The 23,960-nt window shown below is 40.0% G+C and overlaps 1 protein-coding gene across 1 annotated transcript in view; it reads right to left on the bottom strand.

The window, feature by feature from the left end:
• LOC145434944 (cyclin-dependent kinase 2-like) overlaps positions 1-4,311 on the bottom strand; it is a 36,471-nt gene extending 32,160 nt beyond the window's left edge. Inside the window, exons 1-2 of the mRNA XM_080312171.1 lie at positions 4,199-4,311; positions 2,708-2,746 (exon numbers count right to left, since the gene is read on the bottom strand). Of these exons, the coding sequence (XP_080168297.1) occupies positions 2,708-2,746; positions 4,199-4,295 (136 nt within the window). The 5' untranslated portion in view covers positions 4,296-4,311. The remainder of the gene's footprint in view (positions 1-2,707; positions 2,747-4,198) is intronic.
• Between the last annotated feature and the right edge of the window lie 19,649 nt (positions 4,312-23,960).

Here is a 23,960-nt window from a genome sequence, read left to right on the forward strand (position 1 = left end):
TGTCGAAGCGGCTTGGGGTAGTCTATATGGAATATGGCCTAGGCGATGTAAAGAGGAGGCATGCACACTGAATGAAAAGTAAAGAAGATAGTGTAGAAAAATGCAAGCGACAAAAATGGGGTGGCATGTCATGGGCGGCGAGATCGATAGGTCAGTCGTGGTCCGGTAATCATGAGGATGGACTAGTAATCTTTTAGTAGTAATTGCTTGTATTTTGACTTGAATGTGAACATGATCGTCGACTGTCGGATGGCCGGCCGGATACTGTTCCACACATCAGGTCCAGTATATTTGACTTGCACGTGTACATTCGATTTTTATGTGTTTTCAGGGTATTTGCTTAGTATGCGGGTCACCATTGTACTTTGGTGCAGGCTGGGGTTGCCATACGTCTGGAATTTCCCTGACATGTTCACAATTCTGCTGTTCAAATTGCAAGACGATTCCATAGGGCCCGTGAAGAAATCTGCTACAGAACAGATTCGAATACACTACAGCAATCAGTAGAGCTCCCATTAGAAATTGCTCAATTCAGGTCATATGTTTCACTCCTGTATACAGTCGATAGGCAAAACTTTGATAGTGTGACGTCATGTTGACAGACAATGACTCCAAACCCTGTTTTAATCCCCGATAATAGTCGCTATAGAATATAGTGTCCAGAATTTGAATCACAATAATATGGTAACCCAAGTCTTGACTCAATTCATGCTGAAGATAAGTACTAGGCAATAAATAGGATTGACGCCTTGGCGAGGCACATATACATATTCTTGTCATATATATTCGATCTTGCTTATCCAGTATATTTAATTCTCCTCGCATTACCGCATACACTAGTGCATCCATTTCGGACTATAGACTATTATTTAATATTGATTACACTGGTCAACAAATATTTTTAGGCAGACAAAGTAAGAGTGATTTTGGGGGTTCTGAGGGGCATCGATTGCGAATATGACTTTCGTTTTTTTCAAATTCCCTCTGGCTATGGAGATTATCCATGGAGCTAATTTGACTAAATTCTCATATTTTTGCTATATGCACTAGATGAAAAATGGCTCGGTTACAACCAAAGTTAACGGCAAGTATCCGTTGAATGGTCAAAAAGGATCCGGACGTGTGACATTCTCTGAAATGGCAACTTCTAATAGAGAAACATTGAATTGTTTCAATATCAAAAGCACGATTGAATCATATGTGTCGACTTCGACATAATGTGTTTTTATGTGGTCAAGCAACAATGATACACATGTGACTTGTGACATGCTATTAGTGCTATATGTGTGTGTGGGAGAGCAGGCATCCTAAATAGCAGTAGGTGATGAGGAACTGATTGGCCCCAACATTTCACCTTGAATCTAATGATAGCAATATCTTACATGAGCCACTTGTTGAGAGATAGATAATTATCACAGCCTCTGCATAAGTCTGGTCTTTCGAAAGTATTCGTTAAAGGATTGTCAACTGAAAGAAACTGTCATTTCTTAGCCCCACTTTGACCGTTTCTGAACTGCCAATAGCACAAATCATGGCTTTTATATTTGTTGGTCCATAAATTAGGCAACTAATCGAAGATAAGCTTACCATTGAGCTAATTACAGACTTCGATTAAATACGTGGTAATCATTTGGATATATAGTCACGGGATTGATTGTGAAGTGGCATAGTCATCGATGAACAAGGAGAAAGTGTTCCCAATATCTGAAGGTGAAGGAGGAAAGATATCAGAGTAGATTAGAGCTCACATATGTTAGCTGACTATTTCTCGAGTATCAAGCGAGACAATCCACAGAATTAAGAGTTATTAGATAAATGTGCACCCTGAAACTTGCACTTTAGTTGTCTTGCAGATGCAATATAATTCGAAATCAACCAAATAGAACAGTAGAAATGTTTATTTATAGACTGCAGAGTTACTTTCATTTAGTGGTGGTTCTTGCAACGTTTTATACCACACACACAAAATTTCAAAACTGGTAGGCCTACTTCTATGGACAATGTGGTGGGTGCCTTACCCGAAAACTTGACGTGATAAAGAAAAACGGAAGGTATTTTTTTAATTCTGTGCCCAAAATATATTCAAAAACAAATGTCTGATCAAAGTCAACAAAAATCGTGTTCCACAATGTAATCTATCTTAAAACTACATTGTCTCTCTCTTGTACAATTCTCGCTTATATTGAATTTATTGCAGTCTTTCGAAAGGTTCCATCAATGGTTTTTCATTGTATGTTCATCTCATCTACTCTAATATCTTTCTTTTATTATTTTGATATCTTGGTGGTAGAACCTTTCCTACTGCTCGTAACTCTAATCACCATGATGCTCAGGAAATATATGTAGATGACTTGACAGGAAGTGAACGTTAATTCTCATGGTTGCTCCAAGTTTTCCATCTGCAGATACCTGTCTTTGGACCGATTGCTTTTTGTAGTTGTGATTTGAGATCTTCCAATTAGCTATATTTACTACATCCTAGAAGGAATTCCATGCAGTGAACTAATTTCGTAACATTACTGACATCGTTCCGATAATCGACCTCTCTATTATCATGTTGTGGAATACCAACCCGCACCACAAGCTATAGATGTTTCATTGAATTCACACAATGAGCTACGATTCTTCGGTTGAAATTAATTTATGGTTTTGCATCCCTGGATTTCTCGATTCAAACTTATTTATAAAAAAAAATAAGCCAGCTCACTTCCATTTTCATGCGTTGTGTCCCTTTCCCCTAAAATCTCTGAAAGAAATGCAGAAAATTATGATAATGATTAAAATTCATTCAAGGAAATCCCACCTTAAGTCCATGGCAACATCTAGCGAAAGATGAGGTGTATAGAAGTAAAACTAGGCCTATATCGTCATGATTTGTCGTAATTGCAATAGCGATTGGTTGGATATATTACTTCATTCAGAATTTCATCAAATTATCGCGAAATGTCAATCATAAATTACTGATTAAGGTTTTTTAACGCACGGTCATTACTCTACGTCAAAAATATTCATTTCAATCAATGAGTCAGTTTCGTTAGTCCTGATGAATATTTTGATCATTGAAACATGCCCTACCCTAACACAGTGGTTCTCAACCGGTGGTCCTCGAAGTATTTTAGGGGGTCCGCGAAACCTCTGAATTTTCAAACTCATAGAAAACCTAATATCATGTATTTTTTTTCTAATTCGGATATCACGTGCAAGTTTTTCTTCATAACTGTTGTAACTTCACGACTATCATCAAAAGAATGGCCGCCTGCGATGAAACATTCCACTGTATGATTTCGTTTTAATTGTCAAATTTTCTATTGCCTGCAGATACATACATATCGATGTCAACAGATGTTGTTTTGTTTATGTTTGAAGGAAAATAGAAAGTTAGAGATAGTATGGTCAATCAGGCTGTAACTTCGAAATGTTTGTTAAAGATATTGGATTGAAGTTGCCAGGCTCCGCTAATCAGTCAACAGTCGTCTGAAATATAAATTTTCGAATTATAGTTTCCAATCCGTCTATTTAATGGGACTGAAACCTAGCATGGGAATCACATTTCTCCTGTGATATACATAACCCCTATTTTAGAATAACTTCAAGGTGATCTGGATATTAAAAGGACTAGTCGTGGCTTGATATGTACACTGTTCATCAATAAATGTGTTTTGTTGCCATTTATGTTTCGATCATACCCAACGGTGCAGTAGGATGCGTCACGCGGTAACATTGCATTCGCCACCACCCGTCTTCTTGGAAATGGATTTTAGGCACTCTTTTTAATATCAAATTGATTTTTTGGTCACGACCACGTTTTTCAGGAAATGCATCTGCAGAGCTCGCTTTGAAATCATCATAGCCTACCAAATTTATGCATATAGTATGTTATTCTGAAGTAAAGTGACGTTGTTGCAGTTTATCAGTAGTCCACGGTTAATTTTTATTTGCACCGTAATGGTGACGATTGCACGATCATTCAGCCAAAATTTAACTAAAATTTGTGGGGGTCCGCAACGGGGGTTTGCAAAGACAATAAAGTTGAGAACCACTTCCCTGGCAGATATGTGCGCACCGACAAAAAGCATTGTGGTGGAACCTTCTTGTTTTATGAAGTGTTCACATAATTTGAATAAATAATATTCCATTCATTTATAAATTGACGGTACAAGTGATCTTGGAACAACGTTTGTGACTCGAGTCTACTTACTTCCTAAAAAAGCTCCGAGCACACCCGTTACAACAGCAGCACCACCGAAGGCCGCACCTACTACTAATGCCAAAAGCATTCTAAAGAATAATATCATTTAAAGGCGAGTGAACATTAGCAGCAATAAACAAAATAATTTGTAAAAATTGTATCAAGTGAGAGAAATGAAATACGTACGAAATTTGCGTCGATGAACTAATAACTGCATTACTGCAAAACTCTGCTACCTCATAAAAATGTTCCCATTAGGCTACCAGAGTAACCTTTTAAGGTTGATTTGCGGATACGGATCCATGAAACTTCGGCGAAACTGGACGAACACACAAAGAACGTTAGGACCATTCCTATCATCCATCTATCTAGCAATATATTAATTTATTTCAACGTTGGATACATCGAATATATTTCAATGGCCTCTCATATTTAATTCCTAGCCAGGAATAGATAACTACAGCGAAGAAGGTCAAATCTACAAGCTGCAAACTATGTAAAATCGTGATACTACGACCACCTCATTTCTGCCTTTCTGCTTGGCGCAATTGCTATGAAAGGTACGGATATTTGATGGAACGTATTTGTCATTTAGCTGGCCCTTAAATCCCGAGTCAGTCGACGGAATTGTAACTCTTTCCTTGGTAGCATATATACCGAAGAATGGTGGCATAAAATGTATTGCATCGCAGCATTCATTGCTTTCTCGCTTCACAGTGCAGAACCAAGTAAATACCAGATGATCATATGATAGAGCAAGTCGACAAACGCCGATAAAGTTCAAATATTGTGGGATGAGTATTATTGTTTTCGCACACTGATTATTCTGACGTTTGCTTGACATCTTTTCGAACGTTGGCATAGCTGCATGGGATGCGAGCTATGTAGAAAGAATATTATTGGTAAGATGAGATGCTATGGATAAAATGACTAGGCTGGACGATCTATGTTAATTTAAAATACGGTTCTTTATTATGGTGCCATGAATGTTGCGAACACACAAAAAGTGTCGTCGGAAGCGTCACGCGTTAATACTACATTGGCCTCGATCTATCTTTGTGGAAATGGATTTTCGGCACTAGTTAATATCAAATCGAAGACGCGGACTTTCAGGACCGAGTACTTTAGAAAATACAGCTGCAAAATTGGCTTTGAAAAAATAAAAGTCTACCCAGTTTGCACACAAATAGTGTGATGTTATTTTCAAGAAAAGTCATTTTGTTGCCGTTTATCACAAGCCTACAGTTCATATTTGCAGAAGACCGATGACGATCGCAACATAATTGAGCCAAATTTGAACTAAAACTTGACGGGGTCCGCGAAGGTCCGTCACGCTTAAAAAGGGGTCCGCGAAGCCAAAAAGGTTGAGAACCACTGGCATAATGCATGGTAGAATTTTAGTGAATAACTATTAAGTAAATCATTGACATTGCAATACAAAGCAATGCAAACAATTAATACGACGAGTTTACAAATATTGCAGGAATATTGAAGTTCTGTACTTCGGAAAGCCTATAGTTTACAAACACTGCATGTATATTTTTGTCGCTGACAAGTCGTATATCTTATGTCAATAGTCAGATAACTGCTTTGAACGATAGCCATGATCTGCAGAAGTGCAAATAAAGGATCGAAATTCTTTTAACCGTTACATTGATCACATATTTCTCATGCTCTACTTCAAATTCAGTGCGGATGCTGGAATCTCAGTAGACACGCATCTGGTCGCGACATTACCAGAAATTACCAAAAATTCTGTTTGAGAGGTGGAATCGCGGGTTATAATTTAATATGTATCTGCAGTTGACAAATCCTGAATTCGGTAGTCCTACTTCTTGTAAATAATAAACATGAATGCTATTGAGTCGCGATTTGATAGCTGAAATTAATCCGCATACCAAAACTTCCAGTAGTGGTTGGCCGGGTAGATTTGACCGTGTTTAAAATCATGTCGTAAATTACTGAGATGAAGAGATTGTTGCAAATTTAGGCTTTCCACGTGTTTGGTGCGATTTTGTTATTTTTAAATGAATGAACATGCGCATAATTTTCAGTGATTTGATACTGTATTCGCAATGATGAAAAAGCTGTATATTCGGGATATCGACTGACGCCGCCGGATGAAGCCGAGACGATTATGTCCACGGTTCGGCAATATTTTGCTGCGCGGAATACTTTCAAAATTTAGGTTATTTTGGCGACCGGTCTTGAGACAACACATATTTTCAACTCTCAATATTCATTGAAGCTCTTGTGAGGTCATTGATTGATCACTAGGATTGCAGCAAGCTGCTTCTGTCGTGATCATTGAAGCATAGTCGATTAGCCAATGAAGAGCCGTGTTTATGTGATTACTAGTCTTCTCGCCGCTCTATGGTCGGCGGCACGCCCATTCTTGAGCAGGTACTTTCAAACGCTTTGTCCGAAATCTTTCCTGTAAGCTTCTTTCAGGCTCATTGTCGTTTTTATCAATAATCTATAGAATGAGACACAATCACAGAGTATTTTTAAGATTTTCCAAATTTTGGACAACCCTAATGCACACTTAAATTTTGAATTATATTCCGTCCGTGCCGGCGAATTGTAATTCCGAGATTATAGCGTTAAGTTTTTCGTTGGAATAAGTTGAGCAAGAGATATTTCGGGCTATTATTGAAATTTTGCACATGCGTGCTTAGATATGTATTGATAGTCAAATGGTGTTTCGAATAGCAGCTCAGTCACGTTAATTGCTTGTTTGCGTTAGGCTTGCAAAATAGGACTTGATGTAAATACTCACTTTGACTTTGCAGTGGCCTGAAATGTCAGACTGGCGGCAGTGAACAGCGTGATACTTGTCACGTTATTAGTGCTTTGAACGTAATGCGTAGGCTACTACCGGTTCGTTGATATTTTAATGCTAAACTGCAGAAGAGTGTCGGTACCCGTTACCGAATCTTGACGTGTTGTGGTTATGGATTTTACTTCATTTGTCAGTGCATTCATTAATGTATGGATATTAACGAAACATGGGATATGCTCAAACCATCTATTTTCTCTGTCTGCAATATCTGTGGCTGAATTTACAATCATGGATGTTCGTTACAACGTTTGGCATTTTAACTGTTCAGCCAAAATATATATTGTTATTGTTATTGTTATTTTGTTGCTTTATTTAGCCTTAATTTTACGAAGGAGACTGAAGCCATGAAGTGATTGCGATATGCCCAAACATCAGTATTTAATTATGATGGTGAATTGAAAAGAATGCAGCGTTGGCGAAAGCAGCGGTTCAAAAATATCGTCCTTTAAGCATTGGTTAAACCTGCAGTTACTAGGGCTGGGCATAATGATTCAAGTCGAGTATTAATTTTAATGATTCGAGTCGAGTAGTAAAAAATACGATTTTTTTCGAGTACTGAAATGATACGGTTCTCGCAACTGAAAGGTAATTTACTAACGAAAATTGTTGTTTTGATACTATTTTCCAATGAGGAAGCCTTGAAACCTTGATTGGCCTTGTCGCAACGTACGTGATATAGTACAAAGCTACGAACGTTGCTGGAAATAACACATTTTGAAGTCATGATCATCCCACAACATTGTCAAGAAGTGTAATGAAATCTGTATGGTCGAAAAATTACCAATGCATCTTGTGACGGATAACAAGCATTATGTTCTTTGTGGTGGCATAAAAGGTGCATATTTGGACTTTGACATAGTACATTATGTTATGACGACGTCATAATGAGTGTACTCGACTCGACGCGTAATGCGTGATTCAGAATCCTATCACTCAGGTACTCGATTTTTATCAGCCTTAGCATCGACAATGTCCATTATCAGCCAATCATCACTGCTAAAGATATCTGGCTGACAGTACGAATATGGAATCACCCAGATATCAGAAACTACGCCTAAACTTCGGAGAATTCATTCACAATTGGGCTCTGAATGAAGTTAGCGTACCACACAGTGAGTAGGCTGCTGATAGTAGCTCCGTGTTGCTTGATGCTATTCTTCCCGCCAAGGCACAGACTTGTTTGATAAACGAGATTTTGTCTGTATTTCAATTCAAGAACAGGAATAGTTGTATCAAACTTGACCCGGAAAGAAGATCTCTCTTTATCTCGACTGAAATCAATATGTCGTTATATGCATTTTAAATGACTGTCCGTCTGTATTTGACCGGTATTTTGTACGTATACCCGTGGTGGATTTTATTATAACCAACACGATAATGAAAACATGTCAAATTGTGATGTCTTACAACAGTGGTTCTCAACCTTTTTGTCTTCGCGGACCCCTTTCGGACCGTCACGGACCCCGCGGACCCCCACGAAGTTCTAGTTCAAATTTAGCTCAATTATCGCGCAATCGTCATCTGTCTTGTGCGAATGATAACTGTAGGCTTAGCGATAAACAGCAACAAAATGAATTTTCTTGAAAATAAGTTCATCTAATATTCATGTAGCCATATTGGGTTTCCTTCTATTATTTCGAAGCGAATTCTTTAACTGCATTTCTTACAATACGTGGTCGACTAGTCTTGAAAATGCGCGCCTTCGCTTTGATATGAACGAGTGCCGTAAATCCATTTCCACAAATATAGGTGGTGGCGAATGTAGTAATAACGCGTAACGCTTTCGACGACACATTTGGGTATGATCGCAACAAATGTGGCACCAAAATTCAATTATAATGAACATAGAACGTCAAGCCTGGTCCTATCGATCAACTCAGTGGTTCTTAACCTTTTTTCATATCGTTACCCCCAAGAAGAAAATGCCGGGACGCAATTACCCCTTTAAAAAAATAGCAAATTACAGCTTGCACTCAATTAATTGTAAAACAGCACAAAGATGACGTCATAATGTACACTGAAATAACTGATAAAATATCAAGTCAATGGAAAGGCTGATTTTGTTTTCGGGTTATCCAGTGGTCAAATCTAGACAGAGGGGAGGATAATAAACAGTATCTCTCATGCAATTGTCAATCGCAAACTTATTTCGCTTTGATAGATACCATTGCAGAAAATCCTACTTCGCAGCAATAAATTGAAGGAAATTCAATCAGAAAGGTAAATGCCATTATGACATAAATTGGTTATTCATTTTGTAGGCGAAACCAAAAGGTTCCAAAATCTTCCCCTCGTTTCTTCGAAAGCATTTTGATGATTTCAGACTTAATTTTACTGACTAGACTAGACCACCACTACACTTTTCAATACTAACAACTACATTTCTACGATATTGTTACGGCATTATAGGTGTAAAGCTAAACTTAGACGCCTCTTGTTGTCTTTCAATATGTCAGCATGCGCAACTACATGATCCGCATTACTGCAAAATAAATATAACTTCTAGCACTATACTTAACTACATTCGGCCCTGTTATTCGTAATCAATAATGCTTACTATGATATCACAGCAGGCACGGCGTGTTAAGTGAAACGAAATATATACAAACGCGCAAAAATATATGTTAGCATACATTCATATTTACGTTTGAAAATACTTCAGTGCAGCGTTATAAGTATACAAAAACGTCAATTTGAATTACCCCCCGATAATTGGTAAATTACCCGTTTGGGGACAATTATCCCCAGGTTAAGAACCACTATAGCAGCTTATCTTGAAGTTATTATGAAACAAATGGTTATGTAAATGGATTTTTGTAAACATTTCGAAGATTGAAGATTCGAAGATTGACCTTACTCATTCAACTTTTTTTCCACAATCCCCAACAAAACATCTCTAAATAGCAAAATGTTTGTATCAGTAGGCTATTCACAATTTAGTGAATAAAATGAGTCTGCACCGTAGGATATTTCAACTGAGACTGCCATTCTGTTGATGTGAGCTCTGGAGTTTAACTAGTAATGAAGCGAAACTGCCTTGTGATTTTCCGAATTAAAAAAAGGAAAATTAGGCTATCAACTATTTTGAGGCTTCGCGGACCCCCTAGAAATGCTTCGCGGACCCCCAGGGGTTCGCGGACCCCCGGTTGAGAACCGCTGTCTTACAACATAAGGGTCAGTATGTCTGCCAGAAAGCAACAATGATTCAGGTAGCGATTGGGCTAATAGCGGTTGTAAGCTGCAGTAGAGAGAGGGTTAATGGACGGTAACAAAAGTGTTAATGAGTCTGCAGCTGAAGTGCGAAAATTGTATCTTTTGAAGCATCATTTTGTTAGCCACGCGCAAACGTAACAATGGGTGTCATGCTTGAGTGATTTTCTGTGCTCTTACTTGTCTGTTTATCTCAAGCCCCGAACTACTGCCATCTCCGGCTAAGCAAATTTGCGTTGTCACCATGTTACAGTTGCATTGTGGGGAATAGGCTGGACGACTTAATACAGGCGCTTATGGAAAATCGTCCAGTTTTAAAATATATTTGATTCGTATTGGGTTTGTAGTATTTTATACGAATGAAGCTTTGAATGAATAATCATCGTAACATTCAGGAGTTGTTTCAGCCCAATATCTCGTGTTTATATCTGTGTTATCTGTGTATTTCGACATGTCGAAGACATCTCGTTTTGGTGGTAGTGTTTGTTGCGCCTATGGGTGCAGTAAAAGGCAGAAAAAGATATCCACGCAGTCATATATGAGAAGTAATAGCGATGGTAGTAGCGATGAAGAGTCTTTGGTAAAACGTCGGCATCCAAGAACATTTCACCGGTGAGTGAATGGCAGAATATGCAGGGCAGCAAGACTATCTAAGAAGCATCAGTTTCTATTTTTAATATCTCCTGACCATCACAGTCAATCAATGTCCAAATAAGCCACAGCATTAATGAATAGGCCATGTTAAAGTGTAATTATACCAGAACATTTTGTCACAAGTATATGGATGTTGGTATGATCAGAGCAGACTATATCAGCAGTCCCAGCACCATGTCAGTTCATCAGTATACCTGTAATAGCATGACCAGCCAGGTCACTGTTTGTATTCTGAATGGGCAGTTCAGCCAATAACTAGCTTAGTACTCAATCCTTGCTTAAAATTGTCGTGAAGGTTGGAGGTAGGACTAGAAGGAGAGGTATAATTGAGGGTCACACGGTTTTGTCCAGCATATAGTTGAGTAATAATTCTATATTTCTGGTGCCAGATGCTCACACTGAAGTGCAAATTGCTAATTCCCTGGTCGAGCTCATTATAGCTTTGTGTGTGCGAGACGTTCGATTTGTCTCGTAAGATGTTTTTTTTAGGTTTATTATTGGCTTTAGATTTAAAAGGTTACCTAATAGTTTATCCTTCTGGGGTAGAAAGTAACAGATATATTTAAATCAAACAAGATAATTTCACATATGTTCCTGCTACTTTTATCATCGTTCATAACAAAGAATGGTCAATTTGGTGTGCTTCGTATAATAGAATTACTTGTGAACTGATACAATGTTCTCTACAACGCAGCTTTCCTACCGATGATTCCCTGAAAGACAGATGGATAGAATGTATTAGAAGAAAAGACTGGGAGCCAGCAAGATCGTCGGTCATCTGCTCTGATCATTTTTCAGAAAGTGATATTTACCGTGTTGGCGGGAGAAATTCGTTCAAGGACGAATGCGGTGCCGAAAAGATTTCGGAATTTTCCAAAATATATGAGGCCAAAGGTGCGGTAGACACTAGACAGTGACTATATATTTATGAAGTTTGAGTTCCAATTACTATACCTTTATTTTAGCCCTAGTTAACATAAAATTCACAAATTTCAGGCTTCGAATAACCGACGAGTGAGACCTTCTGCAGTTCCAGATAAGAAACGGCATTATGAAGCACAAACCACTGAACCTGAAGTAGTTCTTCACGACCACAGCTACTGTGCGCACACGTCTCCTCGAAAAGTCGTTCAACAGCAACGCCGTAGGGTGGCAGAAATTTAAAAAAGAGGTTGGTTGCAGCCAGAATGAGAACATACCGTCTGCAAAAAAAGTGAAAACTCTGGATGAGGTCATTGCATCTCTTGAAAAGAACAATTTGATAAGCGATTCGTGTGTAGAGGTAATGTCACAAAAATTCAGTGGTCTACCAAGTGAGCTCTTGCAACGTATGAAGCTACAAGCTGGTGGAAGAGGAGTCAAATACTCCAAGGAACTGCAATCATTTGCAATAACGCTTCAGTATTATTCCACTAAGGCATACAATTTTGTGCGTCAGAACTTTCAACTTGCTCTTCCCCATCCAAGTGTGATAAGACGCTGGTATGGAAAACTTCCCGCTGAGCCTGGCTTTACTAGTATTGCCTTTTCTGCTATCAGAGGAAAAGTAGAGGCATCAGCAAATCCTGTAATATGCTCCATAATGATAGATGAAATGTGGGGTGGCCTTCAATGTTACTGTGCCCGTGCTGCGTAAGAAGAGAAGAAATTCCATTAAATTGGAACTAAGATCAGAATCGGTTCGTTTATTATACCTCGTTCGCAGATATTAAGCCCTAACTTATCCCACATTTGACTTTCAGATCACCGTTAATTACGCCGAAGGCGACGTAAAGTCGATCACAGTTAATTAATTTATTTGTTTCTATTTTTTTATGTTGCTATTTTAATAGAAAAATTTAAAAATTTGTTTAGAAAAATTCAAAAATTTGTTTCTCATAACTGAAGCTGGTGTTTCTGAAAACGAAAGTTCAGCATTTTGGTACGAGACAGTACAGCGCGGTATTTCGTGTGACGAGGCAGTACAGCGCGTTATTGCGTGTGACCACAGAAATGGTTGAACTAAAGCCAGGTTCGAGTGCTTCATCTAGTAGGGTAGGCAAGTATCGTGGGCAGAAAAACTGTGTTGTAATGTTCCCATGTCCAGTTGATTTTGAATCTAATCTAATTTCTGGTTTCATGAAAGTGCAAAACGAGCCAAGCTTCATGTAGGCTACGCACGTATATGGGTAGCTATAGGTGTAATTATGATCAAATACATGTACGCCATTTAGATTGTATCTTGTGCCGTATTGATTCAATAAAATTAATATTTATTATGAACTCCCACAGTGCACAGATTGCTGTAACCAACATAGCCTCAATTTCACTGTGAATTGGGCAATTCTAGCTACATCTGAATAAGGACCCATGCATTTCTTGTTTCTCTCATTCAATGAACTCATTCAGTCACTTCTACAGAAGTCACTACCCCATCGCTACACATAGCAGACATATCTTTACTTTCTCTTTTGTGGATTTATTTAAATACGCTGAAACAATAAATACGTAGAATAACCACAATGGCATTCAATTGATTTCAGCAGTGCCTTTTGATATGTCCCATGATGCTGAATTTTCTCCATCAGCAATATTCACAGCCACAACGTAGCTGGCAGTTACAGCATTCACATCAGCTCCATTGCAGTATGAAGATTTTGAATCCAGGATAGGTAATTCTGAGGCACGCTCTGATAATAACTTCAAGCTGGCAATCGTAGATGCTTTTACTTCCTATAGATACATATCTGAAAGATAACTGAACTGGCATTATACATCTTTCGACAGCTTGGGTATTTCTGTACACGTAAAATATGCTGGATACAACGAGTAAAGCAATCTACATCAGGAATATAACCACAAAAAATACATACTATGACACATAGACAACCTTATTTTACCACGAACAATCAAAACCACTTATATCTTCGACATGTCGAAATACACAGATAACACAGATATAAACACGAGATATTGGGCTGAAACAAATCCTGAATGTTACGATGATTATTCATTCAAATCTCCATTCGTATAAAATACTACAAACCCAATACGAATCAAATATATGTTAAAACTGGACGTTTTTTCATAAGCTCCTGTACTAAATCGTCCAGCCTATTCCCCACAATGCATCTGTTTCTAGTGACAACGTAAATATCGCGAGTAGCGCACTCCAGTGTTTATATAGCTCAGTGGTTTATCTCCTTCGGCCTCAAGTTCTTAGCAAGACGTGTTTAGTGCAGTAATTTGTTTGGCTTAAATTGGTTGCATTGAGCCCTTTATTTAGTTAGTAAATGATTGAATATTTGTATGTTTCTGCATTATATTATAGTGTAGCGATATTTGGTGTACCATTTAAACTTGGTACTTATTTATGTAAGGCTACGGCCATTAACAATAAAGAGTTACCCTGGAGAGATGCATAGTACCGAGTGATTGATGCGCATACTAGCACACCAACGCCAATACTCCACAATTTTGACAACGAATGCGCAGAATACGTTGGGCGATCGCTTTCCATTTTGTTGACTAGGGCACATTTTAACACTATAGCTGAACTTGAAAATCACAAGTCATCGGAAGCAGACCAACACAGAAATTTTTTAAAATAGGCATGCACGGTGCCAAATCAACAAGAAATAGTAAATAGAGTAGCGATGAAGAGGCATATTTCAGCTTTCAGCACGGAGTACGTACGAAGTAGATGTGTCAAAAATCGTTCCGGCCACACAATAACCAGACATGCGGTGATTACTTCATGAATCTGATCGATTGCGATTACGATTACAGCATAATCTGGAAGTAGTCGATTACGATTACGATTGCTTACGATTACATATATTTTTCTTATTAAAATCTATCTTTAAACACATATTCGAAGACAATATAACGAGAGAGATGAGAAGACCTTATGACAGAACAATTATATTTTTACTGTGACGTCAATTGTGTGATACGTCAAAATATAACCATTGCTCAACTTTGTAGCTGACGATTTATCGCACCTAACGACCCTGGCCGAAACTTTCTGTCTAAATCAGTGGTTCCCAACCTTTTTGTCTTCATTCCCCACTTCAGATTTATTCCAAGCCTTCATTTCCCACCAGGACCGTAACAGCACTTTATCATCCCCGCCAAAAAAACGTTGGTCTTGGGCCCCCAGAACCCGCTCTGAGCCTGTACGCTTTTTCCCCGTAACTTATCAGCTCCATTGGGTCTACTGTTTAGTGCGTCGCCTTATTTCGACTAAACGCGCCAAGCGCGAACATTTTTTACAATTCGTGTTTGAATCGGCCAATATAATCGGGAATCGCTTATATTATGCTATCAATTTTTTATCCCTCTCTGCTCACGTATTCAGATTTACCGGTAGAGCTGTGTGAGGTGTGTCGGAAACGGTATGAACCCTAACTAAGAATTGAACATCTTCGGGTGGACCCGAAGTCACACACGATTTCAAATTCGTATTGCTTTACTGGCAAATAATTTTCCCTGCGGGATGGCATTTGTCCTCAGGGGTTCAGATCGCCAAAACAGGAACATTCGCCGCCAGCCATATAGCCAATTAAACATATATGTATATTAGGGTTGTCCAAAATTTGGAAAATCTCAAAAATACTCTGTGATTGTGTCTCATTCTGTAGATTATTGACAGAAAACAACAATGAGCCTGAAAAAAGGTCACAGGAAAGCCGATAAGATATCACTCTAAGCGATTGAAAGTAGTTGCCCAAGAATGAGCGTGCCACCGACCATAGAACGGCGAGGAGACTAGTAATCACATAACCACGGCTCCTGATTGGCTATTCGGCTATGCTTCAATGATGACAACAGTAACAGCTTACTGATTAAGTATTCACGGAGTGTGCTACCGGCTGGGATTCTGAAAGCGCATAGTTGGTAGGTTGGCAGATGATAATGTAGGATTAATTCGGGACTTGTTGAGGTACGAAATACATGATGAAAAAACAACAGCTGTTTAAAAAAACCTTTTACAGCATGACTGCTTTATTGTGAAGGAAACGGCTGTAGCCTACATGCCGTGTTTTCATAGAGGGAAAGCAAATGCGCTTATGCAATTGGTGAACGAATTCCCCGTTTCAGAAGGGATCCATCATCAGTGAATACAAATATAAAGCTTAACAATGACATTATACTTTGTGTAATCTTATTGAGCTCAAGCTGTAGTAGCCTATATAGTTGACGTTTTGAATGCTCTAGGGATCGACTGAATCAGCGTGTTATGCTCGGCACTTATCAGATGCTTACAGCAAATTGGAATCACCTGGCAGTGCTGTCAATGTCCTTAATGATAACGCAGGAAAGAGGTGTAAATGTACGCCCAGGCTATGCTTGATACGGTATGTCAAAGCCCCTATTGATTCCGCAGCAAAGTGGTGTAAAGAAAAGCCCATACTATGCTGCATAGGGTATCCAGCACAGTCTTTGCTTACCTTACACCTATTTTCTGCGTTATGATAAAGGACTTTGACAACACTTACAAGTGAATTCAATTTGCTGTAAGTATAACTGACAAGCATAACGCGCTGATTCAGTTGATCCCAAGAGCATTCGAAACTACAACTATATACTACAGCTTAGGTCCAATAAGATCACAAAAGGTGGTGTCATAGTCAAGCTTTATATTTGTATTCACTGATGATGGATCCCGTCTGAAACGGGGAACTCGTTCACTCACCACTTGCATAAGCGACTTTGCTTTCCCTATATTAAAACACGGCATGTAGGCTACAGCCGTTTCCTTCACAATAGACCAGTCATGCTGTAAAAGTTTTTGTGAAGCAGCTGTTGTTTGTTCTTTGTTCGTACCTCAACATGTCCCGAATTATTCTTAAATCATCATCTGTCAACCTACCATCGATGCGCTTTCAGAATCCCCGCCGGTAGCAGACTCTTTGAACACCTAACCAGCAAGCTGCTGCTATCGTGATCATTGAAGCATAGCCGAATAGCCAATCAAGAGCCGTTGTTATGTGATTACTAGTCTTCTCGCCATTATATGGTCGGTGGAACGCCTATTCTCGGGCAGCTACTTTCAAACGCTTTGAGTGAAATCTTAACGGCTTTTCTGTTAGCTTCTTTCAGGCTCATTGTTGTTTTTTATCAATAATCTATAGAATGAGACACAATCACGGTGTGTTTGAAAGATTTTCCAAATTTTGGACAACCCTAATGTATATATATCGAAGTTTTGGGTCACCAAAAGGGCATTCCTTCTCGGCCAAGGTCTTCTCGCCGCTGATCGTTCTGGCACACTTCTCGGAGTTACATGTTACATGGCGTCACAGTAATCGCCGACGCCGAAGTCTCCATTTCTATAAATTCTACGAATTTTCGTAGGGCAAGGGAACCCAATAATCAGATATTCGGCAATAATTTTCGGCGAATTTTTTTTGAAAAAGTGTCATAAAGTTTTTAAAATATACTGTAATTTATGTTAATTCACGAGATAATTTTTGGCCCGTTCGAGCTCGGTCCCCCCAATTGGGGGATTTGGGTGCGGCAGTTACGGTGTTGTTCCCCACTACCCAGCACTTTTGTCATCACTGAGCAGCTAGCTGCTGGTTTGACTACACAAGACACACAACCACACCAGTACGCAAGACAATCGCCTATAACTGCAACATAAAACGTATTGTGAACCGATACCAGTAACGCTCAAAATTTCGCGAAAGCGTTATTTCACGACAAACTAGTCGTGCTGGATGCGTTTGTGACGCCAGCATTGGCCGTCCAGGGTCAAAAATGAGGTTTTGTTAGCAACACGCAATATAATTATCGATACATACATTCCAGAGCGGTTAACTGGTAACGGTAATTGCGCAATGCGCATGTGTCTCCGTGAATATGTAGACTGTCCTGTATATAATTTTGAACAAATGCGTCTATTCCCCACCAGAAACCATTGAATTCCCCACCAGTGGGGAATTCCCACCGTTTGGGAACCACTGGTCTAAATATATCCATTATCCGTAGCCGCACTGAATTGGCGTGAGGAAATAGAAATGATGCGCACGTGGGGATATGACAATTTAGGTTTGCGTGTCACGAAAGAAGTTTTTCTTTTAGTTCAGTCTGCTACGGTTGGGCGACTCCAATACCTTTTAACTATAAAGCAGGGGAAAGCGAGTGGCGCAGTTGGTTAAACACTGCAGTCACGACACCAATGGTTGCTGGTTCGAGTCTCGGCTCTGCCATGTTTCTATGTGCCGGAGGTTTATCTGGGCTCCTCATCGCCGACCTCGCTGTTAAAGCAGCGTCTTGAAAAAGCCCAGAAGAAGAGTGAGCCGCGCTCGAAAGTCGGCAGCAGAGACCTGAAAGAGGACGCACGAAACCGAGAGAGAATGAAGAGTGGGAGAGATGATATTCTTTATCGTCTGCACCTGCACCATCGAGATGCTTTGACGACGGAGTTGCGATACGGCCCCATAAGGTCATCTAGTCTGCGCCCCCGTTTTTTTTCTCCTCCATGCTATCCGTGATTGCTGAGCGCCTAGCAGGATAGCTGCGGATACCAATTTTTGAGTCTTTGGTATGACTCGGCCGGGGATCGAACCCACGACCTACCGCTCGAGAAGCCGGACGCATAACCATTACACTATCTCGCTCGGGAGTGCGCGTGGAAGTGAAAAGTCGTCCTCATTGCCAACGCCAACTTTAAGAAATGTACGGTCGTGGCGCACAAGGCCTCAAACAGGCGATACGCGCCACTGTAAAATGTGTATTAATAATAATATGCTCAAAACTTACCATACGACGTGGAAGAGTCACCAGCACTGGCGACATGAGCTTCAAACTGGGTGAAACCATAACAGAATTGAATGCCGAAGATCACGATAAATATCTAGGGATCTGTGAAAGCGACAACATTAAAAATGCTGCAATGAAATCAAGTCTGAAAAAGGAATACATTAGCAGGCTCAAGTCAATTCTCAAAACCGAACTCAATTCCAAAAACAAAATCAATGCCATAAACAGTCTTGCAGTGCCTGTCTTGAGATATAGCTTTGGTGTGGTGAACTGGCGCAAAGATGAAATTAAAAAATTGGATACAAAGACGAGAAAATTGATAACAATGCACCACATGCATCACCCAAAATCTGATACACAAAGACTGTACATCCCCAGAAAAAAAGGTGGTCGAGGACTACAAGAAATTGAACAAACTTTCAAAACAGAAATCATCGGCTTGTCACAGTACATCAACAACAGCGAAAACATTTACTGCATACTCATTGCACAGGAAGACAAACAGCGCAAAACAAAATCTCTGAGCTATCGTCACGACAAGTACGTCAGAGAAGTCAACATGGAAACTGTTATGTTCGTGCATTTACGTTCGGTGTCGTAGAACTCTTTCTTTCTATAGGATTAGTAATTTCAGCCAATCATTATTTCCTCGTGTGTCATGCTTGTATTTATGCCCTGTGTTCTGTTGTCTCGTCGTCTTTCATTTAACTGAACTCTGGATCGTGTCGCTGCCTAAAGTTATTCTGCTGTACAATATACTGATTTCTTATTGCAACCTCGTCGCATTGAGTTATTGTTCAAACAAGATCAAGAACATAACAATTGGTGTCAGAAGTCGGATTCAAAGTTATTTCTGCGACGAATATTAAGCATGGATTCAGGTATATTGAAGCTGCTCGAGAAGCAGCAGGCAATGATGGCGAGTCTACATGAAACAATGGCAAATCAAAAAGATCAGCTGGAGCAGCAAAATGCTCGGCACAGAGAAGATCTGGACCAACAACGCGCACAGCATAAAGAAGAAATGGCGCAATTAGCGCAGAGGTTGAGTCCCGGTACGTCAACATCTGAAGCTACCGCTCCGAAGTTTGATTCGTTCATAAAATCAAAGGAGAAGTGGGACCAATATCTGCAACGATTCAACCATCACCTTGCAATTTACGGCATTTCCAACATGGAGAAGAAAAGAGCGTGTCTACTCTCATGGGTCGGACCTGAAACGTACTCACTCCTACGTAATTTGTTTGGTGCCGCTGATGTCAGTGCGCAATCCGTCGACGCGTTGACTGAGAAGTTGTCTGCACACTTCAAGGATTCAATTCATGTGCAAGCTGCCAGGTACGAATTTTACAATTGCAAAATGCAGCCGGGACAATCGTACGCCGATTGGATCGCAACTCTACGCGAAATCTCCAAGGATTGCAACTTCACATGCTCAAGAGATGGCTGTGATCAAAGCTACGTTGATGAGCTAATGCGCGATCTCATCATTAAAGAAACGCCGCACGCGGATGTGAGACGGCATTGTCTAACACAAACCAATCCATCCCTTGACGACGTTCTCAAAGTAGTCGCAATATACGTGAGAACGCTGGAAACTGATAGGGTTATCCAAGGCGAGAGTAGCGGTAAAGACACTTCCGTCGTCAACAAAATGACGGGAAGTTATCAGAAGGGAAAAACACCTTCCAAATCCAACCAAGGCAACTTCCTGGAAAGACTGAAATCCTGCAGCCGCTGTTTCATCGATCATCAGAGAAAAGACTGTCAATATCGACATGCAGTATGTCAGAAATGTGGTCGTAAAGGTCATATCAAACCTGTGTGCATGTCTACCAAACCTAGTATCACGCAACAGGTCACATCCGTCAATTTCTGCTCAGTGCCACTCCTCTCCTTCGACATCGATCAACTATATCGACGCGTAGGAAACCAGCTCTGGATCAACTCCAGCATCAACGGCATTCCGTTGCCGACACAGTGGGACACTGGTGCACCCTCCGCCATGGTGGGTTTGACTGGGTACAAAACTTTGGGCTCTCCGAAACTCTCAGCATACCATTGCTCTTTCGTAGCGTATGGCGACAAGCCACTGAAAGTGAAAGGTATTTGCACTGTAACTGTGCAGGTGGGTTCTGAAGTTCGAGTTGGCTTAAAATTGGTAGTTCTCGACGAACACCGTGGGCAAAACATTTTTGGTCTCGATTGGAGCGATGCTTTCTCCATGACCGCTAAGGGAACGTCTGCTTTGGATGCAATTTCCTCGCAGATGGTCAAATCGCAATCATGTAATACTATTGACATTTCTGATTCGAACGACAAATTGGTATCTTTTCAGGCCACATTTCCCTCCGTTTTCTCTAATGTATTAGGACGATGCACCAAGACAAAGGTGACAATTCACTTGAAACCTAATGCCAAGCCCGTATTCAACAAGCCACGCCCTTTGCCGTTCGCAAGGCAAATCGCTGTTCAAACCGAATTGGATAGATTAGTCAATCAAGGTATCCTCGAACCAATCAATTACAGTGATTGGGCAGCACCAATTGTTGCCGTCACTAAATCAAATGGATCAGTACGCATTTGTGGTGACTTCAAAGCATTGAATCAACAAATTCAGATAGATCAACATCCCCTGCCCTCTTTAGATGAAATTCTTCACAAGTTACAGGGTGGTTGCATTTTTACGAAAATTGATCTTGCCGATGCTTATTTTCAGCTAGAATTAGATGATGATGCCATTTAACTGAACTCTGGATCGTGTCGCTGCCTAAAGTTATTCTGCTGTACAATATACTGATTTCTTATTGCAACCTCGTCGCATTGAGTTATTGTTCAAACAAGATCAAGAACATAACAGAAACAGCTAACCTGTACACTGCTGAAAACACTGTTGCCAAACCCACAACAATAGCAAAAGCAGCACGAGTCCAGTACAAAAATGCAATGCTCAAAATGAGAGAAACGATATGGGAATCGATGCCTCTTCATGGACAGCACAAGAAGTTAACTTCACAGCCCCATGTAGACGAGCTTTCATGGACCTGGCTATCCAGCTCTGGCCTGAAACCGGCAAGCGAAGGATACGTTTTCGCAGCACAAGACCAATCGGTTCCTACAAAATACTATCGCAAAAGAATTCTGAAGCAAAACACGGACGGCAAATGCAGAATGTGCCACAACCAAAATGAAACTGTAGCACATCTCATGTCCGGCTGTGGTGCACTTGCAGCTACCGAATACACATGGAGACACAATAGGATTGGTCACTACATTCATCTTGAATTATGCAAACATTTTAACATCAACACTGCGACAAAAAATTGGTATGATTACAGCCCAGCACCAGTGACAGAAAACGAACAAGTAAAAATTCTGTGGGATGTACCAGTTATAACTGACCGCGAAATCAGGAGCAACCGCCCGGATATAATCGTCAAACTAAAAAAGAAAAGAGAATGCTTATTCATTGAACTGGCTGTCCCAGCTGATCACAACCTACTGCAAAAAGAATCAGAAAAATACTCCAAATACGCAGACCTCAAAATGGAATGTGAGAAAATGTGGCGATGCAAAATAAACATTGTACCGATAGTCATTGGTGCTACAGGGGTCGTGAGCAAAAAACTCATGAGGCATATCCAACAAATTCCGGGTAACGTTCGATTCGACATGATCCAGAAAATCACATTATTGGGCACTGTGCACATTCTTCGGAAGGCCTTGAATGCACCACTGGACTAAAATTACACTTGTGAATCACAGCATAATTTCTGTAATTTCGATTCTTCATCTTCAATCATCTCTACCTCTGCTCTGTAACCCTTGCCAATTCTTCATCTGCTGCAATTCTGTAATCTGACTTCTCCGTGTATTGCATAGGAATAACAATTTGAATGTATTACTGAAATTTTAAAAAATTACTCCAATCTCGCCATTTTCCTTTGGGGGCAGGTTGCTCCCCGGATTATGTGTTTATCTACCAGTTTTACTGTGAATAAAGAATATAATAATAATAATCTACAATGAGCTTTTATCCTCAACCAACTCGCACGAGATCCCAGCCTGGTTCACACAAGGGATCACCTATCTTATTCCAAAAAATGAAAACACCAGGGACCTCAAGAACTACAGGCCGATAACGTGCCTGACAACCATGTACAAAACACTGACCAAAATCCTGGCAAAACGAAGCTACAAACACCTAGAAAACCTTCTTCCGCCTGAGCAGAAAGGATGCAAGGAAGGTGCCCTTGGCTGTAAGGACCACCTGCTCCTTGACAAAACCATTCTTGAAAACTGCAAGAGGAGACACACTAACCTCAGCATGGCATGGATAGACTACAAAAAAGCTTTCGATTCAGTCCCTCACACATGGATACTGAAAACAATGCGTATGTACAAAATGAATCCGATCATCATCAGATTTATTGAAGATTCAATGAAAAATTGGCATACCAAACTGTTGATCAAACATGACCAAGGCGAAACAGAAACCTGTACAATTCAGATACGGAATGGTATCTTTCAAGGCGACTCATTCTCACCACTTCTATTCTGCCTCAGTTTAGCTCCACTCAGTGAGTTGCTGAGAAAAAATGAAACAGGATACGTGATGAAAAAAGCAGCAAACTCTGAAGGTCAAAAGATTCATCACCTTTTGTTCATGGATGATCTGAAACTGTACGCGAAATCCGATGCAGACCTGAATAACCAAATGAAAATTGTTCATCAGTTTTCGGAAGATATAAAAATGAAATTTGGCTTGGATAAATGCTCAAAACTTACCATACGACGTCGAAGAGTCACCAGCACTGGCGACATGAGCTTCAAACTGGGTGAAACCATAACAGAATTGAATGCCGAAGATCACTATAAATATCTAGGGATCTGTGAAAGCGACAACATTAAACATGCTGCAATGAAATCAAGTCTGAAAAAGGAATACATTAGCAGGCTCAAGTCAATTCTCAAAACTGAACTCAATTCCAAAAGCAAAATCAATGCCATAAACAGTCTTGCAGTGCCAGTCTTGAGATATAGCTTTGGTGTGGTGAACTGGCGCAAAGATGAAATTAAAAGATTGGATACAAAGACGAGAAAATTGATGACAATGCACCACATGCATCACCCAAAATCTGATACACAAAGACCGTACATCCCAAGAAAAAAAGGTGGTCGAGGACTACAAGAAATTGAACAAACTTTCAAAACAGAAATCATCGGCTTGTCACAGTACATCAACAACAGCGAAAACATTTACTGCATACTCATTGCACAGGAAGACAAACAGCGCAAAACAAAATCTCTGAGCTA

This window comes from Botryllus schlosseri, chromosome 3 (genome assembly GCF_051294905.1).
Source record: "Botryllus schlosseri isolate E-star chromosome 3, Bs_hap1, whole genome shotgun sequence".
NCBI lineage: Eukaryota > Metazoa > Chordata > Ascidiacea > Stolidobranchia > Styelidae > Botryllus > Botryllus schlosseri.